The sequence below is a fragment of the Mustelus asterias genome, unplaced genomic scaffold, assembly GCF_964213995.1.
Source record: "Mustelus asterias unplaced genomic scaffold, sMusAst1.hap1.1 HAP1_SCAFFOLD_416, whole genome shotgun sequence".
Lineage (NCBI taxonomy): Eukaryota > Metazoa > Chordata > Chondrichthyes > Carcharhiniformes > Triakidae > Mustelus > Mustelus asterias.
In genome coordinates, this window is record NW_027590371.1 from 298,448 (window position 1) to 317,635 (window position 19,188).

Below are 19,188 nucleotides of genomic sequence, written 5' to 3' on the forward strand. Positions count from 1 at the left end.
GACTCAGAGTGACGCAGAGTGAAACAGAGTAACACAGAGTGACTCAGAGTGACACAGAGTGACTCAGAGTGACACAGAGTGAAACAGAGTGACACAGAGTGACACAGAGTGACACAGAGTGACTCAGAGTGAACCAGAGTGAAACAGAGTGACGCAGAGTGACGCAGAGTGACTCAGAGTGACACAGAGTAACACAGAGTGACGCAGAGTGACTCAGAGTGAACCAGAGTGAACCAGAGTGACGCAGAGTGACGCAGAGTGACTCAGAGTGACACAGAGTAACACAGAGTGAAACAGAGTGACACAGAGTGACCCAGAGTGACTCAGAGTGACACAGAGTGACACAGAGTGACACAGAGTGACTCAGAGTGAACCAGAGTGAAACAGAGTGACGCAGAGTGACGCAGAGTGACACAGAGTGACACAGAGTGAAACAGAGTGACGCAGAGTGACGCAGAGTGACGCAGAGTGACTCAGAGTGACACAGAGAAACACAGAGTGAAACAGAGTGAAACAGAGTGACGCAGAGTGACGCAGAGTGACTCAGAGTGACACAGAGTGACTCAGAGTGACACAGAGTGACTCAGAGTGAACCAGAGTGAAACAGAGTGACGCAGAGTGACACAGAGTGACACAGAGTGACACAGAGTGACTCAGAGTGAACCAGAGTGACACAGAGTGACACAGAGTGACACAGAGTGAGTCAGAGTGACACAGAGTGAAACAGAGTGACGCAGAGTGACACAGAGTGACACAGAGTGACTCAGAGTGAAACAGAGTGAAACAGAGTGACACAGAGTGACGCAGAGTGACACAGAGTGACGCAGAGTGAAACAGAGTGACACAGAGTGACACAGAGTGAAACAGAGTGACACAGAGTGACACAGAGTGACACAGAGTGAAACAGAGTGACTCAGAGTGAAACAGACTGACACAGAGTGACACAGAGTGAAACAGAGTGACACAGAGTGAAACAGAGTGACACAGAGTGACACAGAGTGACACAGAGTGACGCAGAGTGAAACAGAGTGAAACAGAGTGACACAGAGTGACGCAGAGTGACACAGAGTGACGCAGAGTGAAACAGAGTGACACAGAGTGACACAGAGTGAAACAGAGTGAAACAGAGTGACTCAGAGTGAAACAGACTGACACAGAGTGACACAGAGTGAAACAGAGTGACACAGAGTGAAACAGAGTGACACAGAGTGACACAGAGTGACACAGAGTGACACAGAGTGCCGCAGAGTGAAACAGAGTGAAACAGCGTGACACAGAGTGAAACAGAGTGACGCAGAGTGAAACAGAGTGACACAGAGTGACACAGAGTGACACAGAGTGAAACAGAGTGACACAGAGTGAAACAGACTGACACAGTGACACAGAGTGAAACAGAGTGACACAGAGTGAAACAGAGTGACACAGAGTGACACAGAGTGACGCAGAGTGACGCAGAGTGAAACAGACTGACACAGGGTGACACAGAGTGAAACAGAGTGACACAGAGTGACACAGTGTGACACAGAGTGACTCAGAGTGACGCAGAGTGAAACAGAGTGACACAGAGTCACACAGAGTGAAACAGAGTGACACAGAGTGAAACAGACTGACACAGAGTGACACAGAGTGAAACAGAGTGACTCAGAGTGACACAGAGTGACTCAGAGTGACACAGAGTGAAACAGACTGACACAGAGTGACACTGAGTGAAACAGAGTGACTCAGAGTGACGCAGAGTGACGCAGAATAACACAGAGTGACTCAGAGTGACTCAGAGTGACGCAGAGTGAAACAGAGTGACACAGAGTGACACAGAGTGACACAGAGTGACACAGAGTGACACAGAGTGACTCAGAGTGACACAGAGTGACGCAGAATAACACAGAGTGACTCAGAGTGAAACAGAGTGAAACAGAGTGATACAGAGTGACACAGAGTGACGCAGAGTGACACAGAGTGACACAGAGTGACTCAGAGTGAAACAGAGTGAAACAGAGTGACACAGAGTGACTCAGAGTGACTCAGAGTGACACAGAGTGACGCAGAGTGACGCAGAGTGAAACAGAGTGACACAGAGTGACTCAGAGTGAAACAGAGTGACACAGAGTGACTCAGAGTGAAACAGAGTGACGCAGAGTGACACAGAGTGACGCAGAGTGACACAGAGTGACACAGAGTGGAACAGAGTGACACAGAGTGACGCAGAGTGACACAGAGTGACACAGAGTGGAACAGAGTGACACAGAGTGACACAGAGTGACTCAGAGTGACGCAGAGTGAAACAGAGTGACACAGAGTGACTCAGAGTGACGCAGAGTGAAACAGAGTGAAACAGAGTGACGCAGAGTGAAACAGAGTGACACAGAGTGACTCAGAGTGAAACAGAGTGACGCAGAGTGACACAGAGTGACACAGAGTGACGCAGAGTGACACAGAGTGACACAGAGTGGAACAGAGTGACTCAGAGTGACTCAGAGTGACTCAGAGTGACGCAGAGTGAAACAGAGTGACTCAGAGTGACTCAGAGTGACGCAGAGTGACACAGAGTGAAACAGAGTGACACAGAGTGACACAGAGTGACGCAGAGTGAAAGAGTGACGCAGAGTGAAAGAGTGACACAGAGTGACACAGAGTGACTCAGAGTGAAACAGAGTGACACAGAGTGACAAAGTGACGCAGAGTGACACAGAGTGAAACAGAGTGACACAGAGTGACACAGAGTGACGTAGAGTGACGCAGAGTGACACAGAGTGACACAGAGTGACACAGAGTGAAACAGAGTGAAACAGAGTGACACAGAGTGACACAGAGTGACACAGAGTGAAACAGAGTGAAACAGAGTGACGCAGAGTGACAGAGTGACACAGAGTGAAACAGAGTGAAACAGAGTGACGCAGAGTGACGCAGAGTGACACAGAGTGAAACAGAGTGACGCAGAGTGACGCAGAGTGACGCAGAGTGACACAGAGTGAAACAGAGTGACACAGAGTGACACAGAGTGACACAGAGTGAAACAGAGTGACACAGAGTGACGCAGAGTGACACAGAGTGAAACAGAGTGACGCAGAGTGACACAGAGTGACGCAGAGTGACGCAGAGTGACGCAGAGTGACACAGAGTGAAACAGAGTGACACAGAGTGACGCAGAGTGACGCAGAGTGAGACAGAGTGAGACAGAGTGATGCAGAGTGACGCAGAGTGACACAGAGTGACACAGAGTGACAGAGTGACACAGAGTGACACAGAGTGACACAGAGTGACACAGAGTGAAACAGAGTGACAGAGTGACGCAGAGTGACACAGAGTGAAACAGAGTGACACAGAGTGACGCAGAGTGACACAGAGTGACACAGAGTGACGCAGAGTGACACAGAGTGAAACAGAGTGACACAGAGTGACACAGAGTGAAACAGAGTGACGCAGAGTGACACAGAGTGAAACAGAGTGACACAGAGTGACGCAGAGTGACACAGAGTGACACAGAGTGACGCAGAGTGACACAGAGTGAAACAGAGTGACACAGAGTGACACAGAGTGACGCAGAGTGACGCAGAGTGAGACAGAGTGACGCAGAGTGAAACAGAGTGAAACAGAGTGACACAGAGTGACGCAGAGTGACACAGAGTGAGACAGAGTGACGCAGAGTGACGCAGAGTGACGCAGAGTGACGCAGAGTGACGCAGAGTGAGACAGAGTGACACAGAGTGACGCAGAGTGACACAGAGTGACGCAGAGTGACACAGAGTGACGCAGAGTGACGCAGAGTGACACAGAGTGACTCAGAGTGACTCAGAGTGACACAGAGTGACTCAGAGTGACACAGAGTGAAACAGAGTGACTCAGAGTGACACAGAGTGACACAGAGTGACTCAGAGTGACTCAGAGTGAAACAGAGTGACACAGAGTGACTCAGAGTGAAACAGAGTGACTCAGAGTGAAACAGAGTGACTCAGAGTGACACAGAGTGAAACAGAGTGACACAGAGTGACTCAGAGTGACTCAGAGTGACACAGAGTGACGCAGAGTGACGCAGAGTGACACAGAGTGACACAGAGTGACTCAGAGTGACACAGAGTGACACAGAGTGACTCAGAGTGAACCAGAGTGAAACAGAGTGACACAGAGTGACGCAGAGTGACGCAGAGTGACACAGAGTGACACAGAGTGACACAGAGTGACGCAGAGTGACACAGAGTGACGCAGAGTGACGCAGAGTGACGCAGAGTGACGCAGAGTGACGCAGAGTGACGCAGAGTGAAACAGAGTGACACAGAGTGACGCAGAGTGACACAGAGTGACGCAGAGTGACGCAGAGTGACGCAGAGTGACACAGAGTGAAACAGAGTGACACAGAGTGACACAGAGTGACGCAGAGTGACACAGAGTGACGCAGAGTGACGCAGAGTGAGACAGAGTGACGCAGAGTGAAACAGAGTGAAACAGAGTGAAACAGAGTGACACAGAGTGACGCAGAGTGAGACAGAGTGACGCAGAGTGACGCAGAGTGACACAGAGTGACGTAGAGTGACACAGAGTGACGCAGAGTGACACAGAGTGACACAGAGTGAGACAGAGTGACGCAGAGTGACGCAGAGTGACGCAGAGTGACGCAGAGTGACGCAGAGTGAGACAGAGTGACACAGAGTGACGCAGAGTGACACAGAGTGACGCAGAGTGACACAGAGTGACACAGAGTGACGCAGAGTGACACAGAGTGACACAGAGTGACTCAGAGTGACACAGAGTGACACAGAGTGACTCAGAGTGACACAGAGTGAAACAGAGTGACTCAGAGTGACACAGAGTGACACAGAGTGACTCAGAGTGACTCAGAGTGAAACAGAGTGAAACAGAGTGACTCAGAGTGAAACAGAGTGACTCAGAGTGACACAGAGTGAAACAGAGTGACGCAGAGTGACGCAGAGTGACGCAGAGTGACGCAGAGTGACACAGAGTGACTCAGAGTGACACAGAGTGACACAGAGTGACTCAGAGTGAACCAGAGTGAAACAGAGTGACGCAGAGTGACACAGAGTGACGCAGAGTGACACAGAGTGAAACAGAGTGACACAGAGTGACACAGAGTGACACAGAGTGAAACAGAGTGACACAGAGTGACGCAGAGTGACACAGAGTGAAACAGAGTGACGCAGAGTGACACAGAGTGACGCAGAGTGACGCAGAGTGACGCAGAGTGACACAGAGTGAAACAGAGTGACACAGAGTGACGCAGAGTGACGCAGAGTGAGACAGAGTGAGACAGAGTGATGCAGAGTGACACAGAGTGACACAGAGTGACACAGAGTGACAGAGTGACACAGAGTGACACAGAGTGACACAGAGTGAAACAGAGTGACAGAGTGACGCAGAGTGACACAGAGTGACGCAGAGTGACGCAGAGTGAAACAGAGTGACACAGAGTGAAACAGAGTGACACAGAGTGACGCAGAGTGACACAGAGTGACACAGAGTGACGCAGAGTGACACAGAGTGAAACAGAGTGACACAGAGTGACACAGAGTGAAACAGAGTGACGCAGAGTGACACAGAGTGAAACAGAGTGACACAGAGTGACGCAGAGTGACACAGAGTGACACAGAGTGACACAGAGTGACGCAGAGTGACGCAGAGTGAGACAGAGTGAGACAGAGTGACGCAGAGTGAAACAGAGTGAAACAGAGTGACACAGAGTGACACAGAGTGACGCAGAGTGACACAGAGTGAGACAGAGTGACGCAGAGTGACGCAGAGTGACACAGAGTGACGTAGAGTGACACAGAGTGACGCAGAGTGACACAGAGTGAGACAGAGTGACGCAGAGTGACACAGAGTGACACAGAGTGACGCAGAGTGACGCAGAGTGACACAGAGTGACACAGAGTGACACAGAGTGACGCAGAGTGACACAGAGTGACTCAGAGTGACACAGAGTGACACAGAGTGACTCAGAGTGACACAGAGTGAAACAGAGTGACTCAGAGTGAAACAGAGTGAAACAGAGTGACTCAGAGTGACACAGAGTGACACAGAGTGACTCAGAGTGACTCAGAGTGAAACAGAGTGACACAGAGTGACTCAGAGTGAAACAGAGTGACTCAGAGTGAAACAGAGTGACTCAGAGTGACACAGAGTGAAACAGAGTGACACAGAGTGACTCAGAGTGAAACAGAGTGACACAGAGTGACGCAGAGTGACGCAGAGTGACACAGAGTGACACAGAGTGACTCAGAGTGACGCAGAGTGACACAGAGTGACACAGAGAGACACAGAGTGAAACAGAGTGAAACAGAGTGACACAGAGTGACACAGAGTGACGCAGAGTGACACAGAGTGAGACAGAGTGAGACAGAGTGAGACAGAGTGACGCAGAGTGACGCAGAGTGACACAGAGTGACGTAGAGTGACACAGAGTGACGCAGAGTGACACAGAGTGACTCAGAGTGAAACAGAGTGACACAGAGTGACGCAGAGTGGCGCAGAGTGACGCAGAGTGACACAGAGTGACTCAGAGTGACACAGAGTGACACAGAGTGACTCAGAGTGAACCAGAGTGAAACAGAGTGACACAGAGTGACACAGAGTGACGCAGAGTGACACAGAGTGAGACAGAGTGACGCAGAGTGACGCAGAGTGACACAGTGTGACACAGAGTGACACAGAGAGACACAGAGTGAAACAGAGTGAAACAGAGTGACGCAGAGTGACGCAGAGTGACGCAGAGTGACACAGAGTGAGACAGAGTGACGCAGAGTGACGCAGAGTGACACAGAGTGACGCAGAGTGACGCAGAGTGACGCAGAGTGACGCAGAGTGACGCAGAGTGACGCAGAGTGACGCAGAGTGACGCAGAGTGACACAGAGTGACACAGAGTGACGCAGAGTGACACAGAGTGACGCAGAGTGACACAGAGTGACACAGAGTGTCGCAGAGTGACACAGAGTGACTCAGAGTGACACAGAGTGACACAGAGTGACTCAGAGTGACACAGAGTGAAACAGAGTGACTCAGAGTGACACAGAGTGACACAGAGTGACTCAGAGTGAAACAGAGTGACTCAGAGTGAAACAGAGTGACTCAGAGTGACACAGAGTGAAACAGAGTGACACAGAGTGACTCAGAGTGAAACAGAGTGACACAGAGTGACGCTGTCACTCTCACCTCACCTCTGGAATTCAGCTCTTTTGTCCATGTTTGAACCAAGGCTGTAATGAGGTCAGGAGCTGAGTGACCCTGGCAAAACCCAAACTGGGCGTCACTGAGCAGGTTATTGCTGAGCAGGTGCTGCTTGATAGCGCTGTCGATGACCCCTTCCATTACTTTACTGCTGATCGAGAGTAGACTGATTGGGCAGTAATTGGCCGGGTTGGATTTGTCCTGCTTTTTGTGGACATACCTGGGCAATTTTCCACATTGTTGGGTAGATGCCAGTGTTGTAACTGCACTGGAAGAGCTTGGCTCGGGGAGCGGCAAGTTCCGGAGCACAAGTCTTCAGTACTATTGCCGGAATGTTATCAGGGCCCATTGCCTTTGCAGTATCCAGTGCCTCCAACCGATTCTTGATATCACGTGGAGTGAATCGAATTGGCTGGAGACTGGCATCCGAGATGCTGACCTCTCCACGTAACTGAGGTGATGATTGGAGTGTGAGTTTAGAGGATTGTTATCTGTGGATACACATTCTCATTGGTTCCCAATTGGGTTTTCTCACAGATTTTGGCCCAGTGAAGAAATCCACAGATCCAGACATCTTTAAACAGGCCATCTCATCGCTACTGGCAACAGGAGGGGGAGACTTCCCAGAGATGTGTCTGCATGGATTACAGGTCAGTACTCCATAAGACCATATGACATAGGAGCAGAATGAGGCCACTCGGCCCATCGAGTCTGCTCCGCCATTCAATCATGGCTGATATTTTTCTCATCCCCATTCTCCTGCCTTTTCCCCATAACCCCTGATCCCCTTATTAATCAGGAACCTATCTATCTCTGTCTTAAAGACACTCAATGACCCGGCTTCCACAGCCTTCTGCGGCAAAGAGTTCCACAGATTCACCACTCTCTGGCTGAAGGAATTCCTCCTCATCCCTGTTTTAAAGGATCGTCCCTTTAGCCTGAGGTTGTTCCCTCTGATTCTAGTTTTTCCCACTGGTGGAAACATCCTCTCCACGTCCACTCTATCCAGGTCTCGCGGTATCCTGTAAGTTTCAATAAGATCCCCCCCTCATCCTTCTAAACTCCAACAAGTACAGACCCAGAGTCCTCAACCGTTCCTCATACGACAAGCTCTTCATTCCTGGGATCATTCTTGTGAACCTCCTCTGGACCCTTTCCAAGGCCGGCACATCCTTCCTTAGATACGGGGCCCAAAACTGCTCACAATATTCCAAATGGGGTCTGACCAGAGCCCTATGCAGCCTCAGAAGTCCATCCCTGCTCTTGTATTCTAGCCCTCTCGACATGAATGCGAACATTGCATTTGCCTTCCTAACTCCGACTGAACCTGCACGTTAACCTTCAGAGAATCTTGAACAATGTCTCCCAAGTCAAAGAACAAAGAAAATTACAGCACAGGAACAGGCCCCTCCAAGCCCGCACCGACCCTGCTGCCCGACTGAACTAAAACCCCCGACCCTTCCGGGGACCATATCCCTCTATTCCCATCCTATTCATGTATTTGTCAAGACGCCCCTTAAAAGTCACTACCGTATCCGCTTCCACTCCCTCCCCCGGCAGCGAGTTCCAGGCACCCACCACCCTCTGTGTAAAAAATCTGCCTCGTACATCTCCTTTAAACCTTGCCCCTCGCACCTTAAACCTGTGCCCCCTAGTCATTGACTCTTCCACCCTGGGAAAAAGCTTCTGACTATCCACTCTGTCCATGCCTCTCATAATCTTGTAGACTTCTATCAGGTCTCCCCTCAACCTCCATCGTTCCAGTGAGAACAAACCAAGTTTCTCCAATCTCTCCTCATCGCTAATGCCCTCCATACCAGGCAACATCCTGGTAAATCCTTTCTGTACCCTCTCCAAAGCCTCCACATCCTTCTGGTGGTGTGGCGACCAGAATTGAACACTATATTCCAAGTGCGGCCTAACTGAGGTTCTATAAAGCTGCAACGTGACTTGCCAATTTTTAAACTCAATGCCCCGGCCGATGAAGGCAAGCATGCCGTATGCCTTCTTGACTACCTTCTCCACCTGCGTTGCCACTTTCAGTGACCTGTGTACCTGTACACCCAGATCCCTCTGCCTATCAATACTCTTAAGGATTCTGCCATTTACTGTATATTTCCTACCTGTATTAGACCTTCCAAAATGCATCACCTCACAATTGTCCGGATGAATTTGGGATGAATTTCTGTTCTGCCTCCCGAATTACCCTCAAAACCTCCTGCCATTGCTGTTCCACTGTCTTCCCCGCAAGGCTCCCTTTCCAATCGACTCTGCCCAGCTCCCCACTCATGTCTTTGTAGTTACCTTTATTTAATTGTAATACCGTTACATCTGATTCCAGCTTCTCCCTCTCAAACTGCAGGGTAAATTCTATCGTATCGTGGTCACTGCTCCCTAAGGGTTCCTTCACCTTCAGTTCCCTAACCAAGTCTGCCTCATTACACATCCCCAAATCCAGAATTGCCTGCTCCCAGTAGGCTCTGTCACAAGCTGCTCCAAAATACCATCTCTTAGACATTCCACAAATTCCTTCTCTTGGGATCCGTTGCCTACCTGAGTTTCCCAGTCCACCTGCATATTGTGGAGGGATGGGTTGGTAAGTTTGCTGACGACACCAAGGTAGGTGGTGTTGTGGATAGTTTGGAGGGATGTCAGAAGTTGCAGCGAGACATAGATAGAATGCAAGACTGGGCGGAGAAGTGGCAGATGGACTTCAACCCGGATAAGTGTGTGGTGATCCATTTTGGCAGATCCAATGGGATGAAGCAGCAGTATAATATGAAGGGTACCATTCTTAGCAGTGTAGAGGATCAGAAGGACCTTGGGGTCCGGGTCCATAGGACTCTTAAATCGGCCTCGCAGGTGGAGGATGCGGTCAAGAAGGCGTACGGTGTACTCGCCTTCATTAATCGAGGGATTGAGTTTAGGAGTCGGGAGATAATGCTGCAGCTTTATAGGACCCTGGTTAGACCCCACTTGGAGTACTGCGCGCAGTTCTGGTCACCTCATTACAGGAAAGATGTTGAAGCCATTGAAAGGGTGCAGAGGAGATTTACAAGGATGTTGCCTGGATTGGGGGGCATGCCTTATGAGGATAGGTTGAGGGAGCTTGGTCTCTTCTCCCTGGAGAGACGAAGGATGAGAGGTGACCTGATGGAGTTGTACAAGATGTTGAGAGGTATTGATAGAGTGGATTCTCAGAGGCTTTTACCCAGGGGTGAAATGGTTGTCACGAGAGGACACAGGTTTAAGGTGCTGGGGGGTAGGTACAGAGGAGATGTCAGGGGTAAGTTTTTCACTCAGAGGGTGGTGGGTGAGTGGAATCGGCTGACGTCGGTGGTGGTGGAGGCAAACTCGTTGGGGTCTTTTAAGAGACTTCTGGATGAGTACATGGGATTTAATGGGATTGAGGGCTATAGATAGGCCTAGAGGTGGGGATGTGATCGGCGCAACTTGTGGGCCGAAGGGCCTGTTTGTGCTGTGGCTTTCTATGTTCTATGTTCTATGTTCTATTGAAGTCCCCCCTGATTATTGTAATATTGCCTTTTTTATATGATGTATTTTCTGCCCCACATCCTGACGACTGCCAGGGGGCCTGTACCTAACCCCCATCAGAGTATTTTTACCTTGGCGATTCCTCAACACTACCCACAGAGATTCTATGCCTTCTCATCCTACTTGGAGAAGGACTGTGACACTGGGGAGATGGCTTGGCTCTCCCAACCTGTCTCTCACACACTCCTGTAGCTGGGGAGGTCTCTCTAACCCTCTCTCTCACACTCCTGTATGTGGGGAGGTCTCTCGAACCCACTCTCTCTCTCTCACACACTCCTGTATCTGGGGAGGTCTCTCTAACCCACTCTCTCTCTCACACACACTCCTGTATCAGGGGAGGTCTCTTAAACCCTCTCTCTCACACACACTCCTGTATCAGGGGAGGTCTCTCTAACCCTCTCTCTCTCTCACACACACTCCAGTATCTGGAGAGGTCTCTCTAACCCTCTCTCTCTCTCTCACACACTCCAGTATCTGGGGAGGTCTCTCTAACCCTCTCTCTCTCTCTCTCACACACTTCTGTATCAGGGGAGGTCTCTCTAACCCTCTCTCTCTCTCTCACACACTCCAGTATCTGGGGAGGTCTCTCTAACCCTCTCTCTCTCTCACACACACTCCTGTATCTGGGGAGGTCTCTCTAACCCTCTCTCTCTCTCTCTCACACACTCCTGTATCAGGGGAGGTCTCTCTAACCCTCTCTCTCTCTCTCACACACTCCTGTATCAGGGGAGGTCTCTCTAACCCTCTCTCTCTCTCTCACACACTCCAGTATCTGGGGAGGTCTCTCTAACCCTCTCTCCCCCTCTCACACACTCCTGTATCTGGGGTGGTCTCTCGACTCATCCATCCCCCCCCAACCCCCCCATCCCACCCCCCACAACACCCCCCACCCCACCCCTTCCCCCCCCTCACCCCACCCCCCCCTACCCTCCCACCCCCCCTCACCCCACCCCACTACCCCCCCACCCTCCCACCCCCCCTCACCCCACCCCCCCTACCCCCCTCACCCCAACCCCCCTACCCCCCCACCCTCCCTCACCCAACCCCCCCCCCCACTCCCACCCCACCCCCCCTACCCCCCCTCACCCCAACCCCCCTACCCCCCCACCCTCCCTCACCTAACCGCCCCCCCCCCCCCCCCCCCCACTCCCACCCACCCCCCCCTCGCGTATCTGGGGGTAAGTGCTCTATATCTGTGCATGTTGGGCTGTTGTCTGATTAAAGTATAATCTTATTTTTCCCGTCTCCCAGCTGGCCCTGACAAACTCACCACCAAATTCCCAAATCTACGTATTCACGGACGCCCCTGCCAAGGACATTGAACTCAAAGATACAGTCCTCGCTCTGATAGAACAGACAGGATCGCAGGTAAGGACTGTCCCAGCAGGGCAAATCCTGCAGCTCAGTGAGAGTCAGTGTGTGTGGAACCCGTACCCCAGTGAGAGTCAGTGTGTGTGGGACCCGTACCCCAGTGAGAGTCAGTGTGTGTGGAACCCGTACCCCAGTGAGAGTCAGTGTGTGTGGAACCCATACCCCAGTGAGAGTCAGTGTGTGTGGGACCCGTACCCCAGTGAGAGTCAGTGTGTGTGGGACCCGTACCCCAGTGAGAGTCAGTGTGTGTGGAACCTGTACCCCAGTGAGAGTCAGTGTGTGTGGAACCCGTACCTCAGTGAGAGTCAGTGTGTGTGGGACCCGTACCCCAGTGAGAGTCAGTGTGTGTGGAACCCGTACCCCAGTGAGAGTCAGTGTGTGTGGGACCCGTACCCCAGTGAGAGTCAGTGTGTGTGGAACCCGTACCCCAGTGAGAGTCAGTGTGTGTGGAACCCGTACCCCAGTGAGAGTCAGTGTGTGTGGAACCCGTACCCCAGTGAGAGTCAGTGTGTGTGGGACCCGTACCCCAGTGAGATTCAGTGTGTGTGGAACCTGTACCCCAGTGAGAGTCAGTGTGTGTGGAACTCGTACCCCAGTGAGAGTCAGTGTGTGTGGAACCCGTACCCCAGTGAGAGTCAGTGTGTGTGGAACCCGTACCCCAGTGAGAGTCAGTGTGTGTGGAACCCGTACCCCAGTGAGAGTCAGTGTGTGTGGGACCCGTACCCCAGTGAGAGTCAGTGTGTGTGGAACCTGTACCCCAGTGAGAGTCAGTGTGTGTGGAACCCATACCCCAGTGAGAGTCAGTGTGTGTGGGACCCGTACCCCAGTGAGAGTCAGTGTGTGTGGAACCCATACCCCAGTGAGATTCAGTGTGTGAGGAACCCGTACCCCAGTGAGAGTCAGTGTGTGGGGGACCCGTACCCCAGTGAGTGCCAGTGTGTGTGGAACCCGTACCCCAGTGAGAGTCAGTGTGTGTGGAACGCGTACCCCAGTGAGAGTCAGTGTGTGTGGAACCCGTACCCCAGTGAGAGTCAGGGTGTGTGGAACCCATACCCCAGTGATTGCCAGTGTGTGTGGAACCCGTACCCCAGTGAGAGTCACGGTGTGTGGGACCCGTACCCCAGTGAGTGCCACTGTGTGTGGAACCCGTACCCCAGTGAGAGTCACGGTGTGTGGGACCCATACCCCAGTGAGAGTCAGTGTGTGTGGGACCCGTACCCCAGTGAGAGTCAGTGTGTGTGGGACCCGTACCCCAGTGAGAGTCAGTGTGTGTGGAAACCGTACACCAGTGAGAGTCAGTGTTTGTGGAACCCGTACCCCAGTGAGAGTCAGTGTGTGTGGAAACCGTACCCCAGTGAGAGTCAGTGTGTGTGGGACCCGTACCCCAGTGAGAGTCAGTGTGTGTGGAACCCGTACCCCAGTGAGAGTCAGTGTGTGTGGAACCCGTACCCCAGTGAGAGACAGTGCATGTGGAACCCGTACCCCAGTGAGAGTCAGTGTGCGTGGGACCCGTACCCCCCAGTGAGAATCAGTGTGTGTGGAACCCGTACCCCAGTGGGAGTCAGTGTGTGTGGGACCCGTACCCCCCAGTGAGAATCAGTGTGTGTGGAACCCGTACCCCAGTGAGAGTCAGTGCGTGTGGGACCCGTACCCCAGTGAGAGTCAGTGTGTGTGGGACCCGTTCCCCAGTGAGAGTCAGTGTGTGTGGGACCCGTACCCCCCAGTGAGAAGCAGTGTGTGTGGAACCCGTACCCCAGTGAGAGTCAGTGCGTGTGGGACCCGTACCCCAGTGAGAGTCAGTGTGTGTGGAACCCGTACCCCAGTGAGAGTCAGTGTGTGTGGGACCCGTACCCCAGTGAGAGTCAGTGTGTGTGGAACCCGTAACCCAGTGAGAGTCAGTGTGTGTGGGACCGGTACCCCCCAGTGAGAATCAGTGTGTGTGGAACCCGTACCCCAGTGAGAGTCAGTGTGTGTGGGACCCGTACCCCAGTGAGAGTCAGTGTGTGTGGAACCCGTACCCCAGTGAGAGTCAGTGTGTGTGGAACCCGTAACCCAGTGAGAGTCAGTGCGTGTGGGACCCGTACCCCAGTGAGAGTCAGTGTGTGTGGAACCCGTACCCCAGTGAGAGTCAGTGTGTGTGGGACCCGTACCCCAGTGAGAGTCAGTGTGTGTGGAACCCGTACCCCCCAGTGAGAATCAGTGTGTGTGGAACCCGTACCCCAGTGAGAGTCAGTGCGTGTGGGACCCGTACCCAAGTGAGAGTCAGTGTGTGTGGGACCCGTTCCCCAGTGAGAGTTAGTGTGTGTGGAACCCGTAACCCAGTGAGAGTCAGTGTGTGTGGAACCCGTACCCTAGTGAGAGTCAGTGTGTGTGGGACCCGTACCCCAGTGACAGTCAGTGTGTGTGGGACCCATACCCCAGTGAGAGTCAGTGTGTGTGGAACCCGTAACCCAGTGAGAGTCAGTGTGTGTGGAACCCGTACCCGAGTGAGAGTCAGTGTGTGTGGAACCCGTACCCCAGTGAGAGTCAGTGTGTGTGGGACCCGTACCCCAGTGAGAGTCAGTGTGTGTGGGGCCCATACCCCAGTGAGAGTCAGTGTGTGTGGGACCCGTACCCCAGTGAGAGTCAGTGTGTGTGGGACCCGTACCCCAGTGAGAGTCAGTGTGTGTGGGACCCGTACCCCAGTGAGGGTCAGTGTGTGTGGGACCCGTACCCCAGTGAGAGTCAGTGTGTGTGGGACCGTACCCCAGTGAGAGTCAGTGTGTGTGGAACCCGTACCCCAGTGAGAGTCAGTGTGTGTGGGACCCGTACGCCAGTGAGAGTCAGTGTGTGTGGGACCCGTACCCCAGTGAGAGTCAGTGTGTGTGGAACCCGTACCCCAGTGAGAGTCAGTGTGTGTGGAACCCGTACCCCAGTGAGAGTCAGTGTGTGTGGAACCCGTACCCCAGTGAGAGACAGTGTGTGTGGGACCCATACCCCAGTAAGAGTCTGTGTGTGTGGGACCCGTACCCCAGTGAGAGTCAGTGTGTGTGGAACCCGTACCCCAGTGAGAGACAGTGTATGTGGAACCCGTACCCCAGTGAGAGTCAGTGTGTGTGGGACCCGTACCCCAGTGAGAGTCAGTGTGTGTGGGGCCCGTACCCCAGTGAGAGTCAGTGTGTGTGGGGCCCGTACCCCAGTGAGAGTCAGTGTGTGTGGGGCCCGTACCCCAGTGAGAGTCAGTGTGTGTGGGACCCGTACCCCAGTGAGAGTCAATGTGTGAGGGACCCGTACCCCAGTGAGAGTCAGTGTGTGTGGAACCCGTACCCCAGTGAGAGTCAGTGTGTGAGGGACCCGTACCCCAGTGAGAGTCAGTGTGTGTTGGACCCGTACCCCAGTGAGAGTCAGTGTGTGTGGGACCCGTACCCCAGTGAGAGTCAGTGTGTGTGGGACCCGTACCCCAGTGAGAGTCAGTGTGTGTGGGACCCGTACCCCAGTGAGAGTCAGTGTGTGTGGAACCCGTACCCCAGTGAGAGTCAGTGTGTGTGGGACCCGTACCCCAGTGAGAGTCAGTGTGTGTGGAACCCGTACCCCAGTGAGAGTCAGTGTGTGTGGAACCCGTACCCCAGTGAGAGTCAGTGTGTGTGGGACCCGTACCCCAGTGAGAGTCAGTGTGTGTGGGACCCGTACCCCAGTGAGAGTCAGTGTGTGTGGGACCCGTACCCCAGTGAGAGTCAGTGTGTGTGGGACCCGTACCCCAGTGAGAGTCAGTGTGTGTGGGACCCGTACCCCAGTGAGAGTCAGTGTGTGTGGAACCCGTACCCCAGTGAGAGTCAGTGGGTGTGGAACCCGTACCCCAGTGAGAGTCAGTGTGTGTGGAACCCGTACCCCAGTGAGAGTCAGTGTGTGTATGGAACCCGTACCCCAGTGAGAGTCAGTGTGTGTGGGACCCGTACCCCAGTGAGAGTCAGTGTGTGTGGAACCTGTACCCCAGTGAGAGTCAGTGTGTGTGGGACCTGTACCCCAGTGAGAGTCAGTGTGTGTGGAACCCATACCCCAGTGAGAGTCAGTGTGTGTGGGACCCGTACCCCAGTGAGAGTCAGTGTGTGTGGAACCCATACCCCAGTGAGATTCAGTGTGTGAGGAACCCGTACCCCAGTGAGAGTCAGTGTGTGGGGGACCCGTACCCCAGTGAGTGCCAGTGTGTGTGGAACCCGTACCCCAGTGAGAGTCAGTGTGTGTGGAACGCGTACCCCAGTGAGAGTCAGTGTGTGTGGAACCCGTACCCCAGTGAGAGTCAGGGTGTGTGGAACCCATACCCCAGTGATTGCCAGTGTGTGTGGAACCCGTACCCCAGTGAGAGTCACGGTGTGTGGGACCCGTACCCCAGTGAGTGCCACTGTGTGTGGAACCCGTACCCCAGTGAGAGTCACGGTGTGTGGGACCCATACCCCAGTGAGAGTCAGTGTGTGTGGGACCCGTACCCCAGTGAGAGTCAGTGTGTGTGGGACCCGTACCCCAGTGAGAGTCAGTGTGTGTGGAAACCGTACACCAGTGAGAGTCAGTGTTTGTGGAACCCGTACCCCAGTGAGAGTCAGTGTGTGTGGAAACCGTACCCCAGTGAGAGTCAGTGTGTGTGGGACCCGTACCCCAGTGAGAGTCAGTGTGTGTGGAACCCGTACCCCAGTGAGAGTCAGTGTGTGTGGAACCCGTACCCCAGTGAGAGACAGTGCATGTGGAACCCGTACCCCAGTGAGAGTCAGTGTGCGTGGGACCCGTACCCCCCAGTGAGAATCAGTGTGTGTGGAACCCGTACCCCAGTGGGAGTCAGTGTGTGTGGGACCCGTACCCCCCAGTGAGAATCAGTGTGTGTGGAACCCGTACCCCAGTGAGAGTCAGTGCGTGTGGGACCCGTACCCCAGTGAGAGTCAGTGTGTGTGGGACCCGTTCCCCAGTGAGAGTCAGTGTGTGTGGGACCCGTACCCCCCAGTGAGAAGCAGTGTGTGTGGAACCCGTACCCCAGTGAGAGTCAGTGCGTGTGGGACCCGTACCCCAGTGAGAGTCAGTGTGTGTGGAACCCGTACCCCAGTGAGAGTCAGTGTGTGTGGGACCCGTACCCCAGTGAGAGTCAGTGTGTGTGGAACCCGTAACCCAGTGAGAGTCAGTGTGTGTGGGACCGGTACCCCCCAGTGAGAATCAGTGTGTGTGGAACCCGTACCCCAGTGAGAGTCAGTGTGTGTGGGACCCGTACCCCAGTGAGAGTCAGTGTGTGTGGAACCCGTACCCCAGTGAGAGTCAGTGTGTGTGGAACCCGTAACCCAGTGAGAGTCAGTGCGTGTGGGACCCGTACCCCAGTGAGAGTCAGTGTGTGTGGGACCCGTACCCCAGTGAGAGTCAGTGTGTGTGGAACCCGTACCCCCCAGTGAGAATCAGTGTGTGTGGAACCCGTACCCCAGTGAGAGTCAGTGCGTGTGGGACCCGTACCCCAGTGAGAGTCAGTGTGTGTGGGACCCGTTCCCCAGTGAGAGTTAGTGTGTGTGGAACCCGTAACCCAGTGAGAGTCAGTGTGTGTGGAACCCGTACCCTAGTGAGAGTCAGTGTGTGTGGGACCCGTACCCCAGTGACAGTCAGTGTGTGTGGGACCCATACCCCAGTGAGAGTCAGTGTGTGTGGAACCCGTAACCCAGTGAGAGTCAGTGTGTGTGGAACCCGTACCCGAGTGAGAGTCAGTGTGTGTGGAACCCGTACCCCAGTGAGAGTCAGTGTGTGTGGGACCCGTACCCCAGTGAGAGTCAGTGTGTGTGGGGCCCATACCCCAGTGAGAGTCAGTGTGTGTGGGACCCGTACCCCAGTGAGAGTCAGTGTGTGTGGGACCCGTACCCCAGTGAGAGTCAGTGTGTGTGGGACCCGTACCCCAGTGAGGGTCAGTGTGTGTGGGACCCGTACCCCAGTGAGAGTCAGTGTGTGTGGGACCGTACCCCAGTGAGAGTCAGTGTGTGTGGAACCCGTACCCCAGTGAGAGTCAGTGTGTGTGGGACCCGTACGCCAGTGAGAGTCAGTGTGTGTGGGACCCGTACCCCAGTGAGAGTCAGTGTGTGTGGAACCCGTACCCCAGTGAGAGTCAGTGTGTGTGGAACCCGTACCCCAGTGAGAGTCAGTGTGTGTGGAACCCGTACCCCAGTGAGAGACAGTGTGTGTGGGACCCATACCCCAGTAAGAGTCAGTGTGTGTGGGACCCGTACCCCAGTGAGAGTCAGTGTGTGTGGAACCCGTACCCCAGTGACAGACAGTGTATGTGGAACCCGTACCCCAGTGAGAGTCAGTGTGTGTGGGACCCGTACCCCAGTGAGAGTCAGTGTGTGTGGAACGCGTACCCCAGTGAGAGTCAGTGTGTGTGGGGCCCGTACCCCAGTGAGAGTCAGTGTGTGTGGGGCCCGTACCCCAGTGAGAGTCAGTGTGTGTGGGACCCGTACCCCAGTGAGAGTCAATGTGTGAGGGACCCGTACCCCAGTGAGAGTCAGTGTGTGTGGAACCCGTACCCCAGTGAGAGTCAGTGTGTGAGGGACCCGTACCCCAGTGAGAGTCAGTGTGTGTTGGACCCGTACCCCAGTGAGAGTCAGTGTGTGTGGGACCCGTACCCCAGTGAGAGTCAGTGTGTGTGGGACCCGTACCCCAGTGAGAGTCAGTGTGTGTGGGACCCGTACCCCAGTGAGAGTCAGTGTGTGTGGAACCCGTACCCCAGTGAGAGTCAGTGTGTGTGGGACCCGTACCCCAGTGAGAGTCAGTGTGTGTGGAACCCGTACCCCAGTGAGAGTCAGTGTGTGTGGAACCCGTACCCCAGTGAGAGTCAGTGTGTGTGGGACCCGTACCCCAGTGAGAGTCAGTGTGTGTGGGACCCGTACCCCAGTGAGAGTCAGTGTGTGTGGAACCCGTACCCCAGTGAGAGTCAGTGTGTGTGGAACCCGTACCCCAGTGAGAGTCAGTGTGTGTGGGACCCGTACCCCAGTGAGAGTCAGTGTGTGTGGGACCCGTACCCCAGTGAGAGTCAGTGTGTGTGGGACCCGTACCCCAGTGAGAGTCAGTGTGTGTGGGACCCATACCCCAGTGAG

The 19,188-nt window shown here is 53.8% G+C and overlaps 1 protein-coding gene across 1 annotated transcript in view; it reads left to right on the forward strand.

The window, feature by feature from the left end:
• The window catches only part of LOC144486623 (von Willebrand factor A domain-containing protein 7-like), a 95,499-nt gene that overhangs the window by 47,466 nt on the left and 28,845 nt on the right, over positions 1-19,188 (forward strand). Inside the window, exons 12-13 of the mRNA XM_078204669.1 lie at positions 7,712-7,824; positions 11,981-12,097. Coding sequence (XP_078060795.1) covers positions 7,712-7,824; positions 11,981-12,097 — 230 coding nt within the window. The remainder of the gene's footprint in view (positions 1-7,711; positions 7,825-11,980; positions 12,098-19,188) is intronic.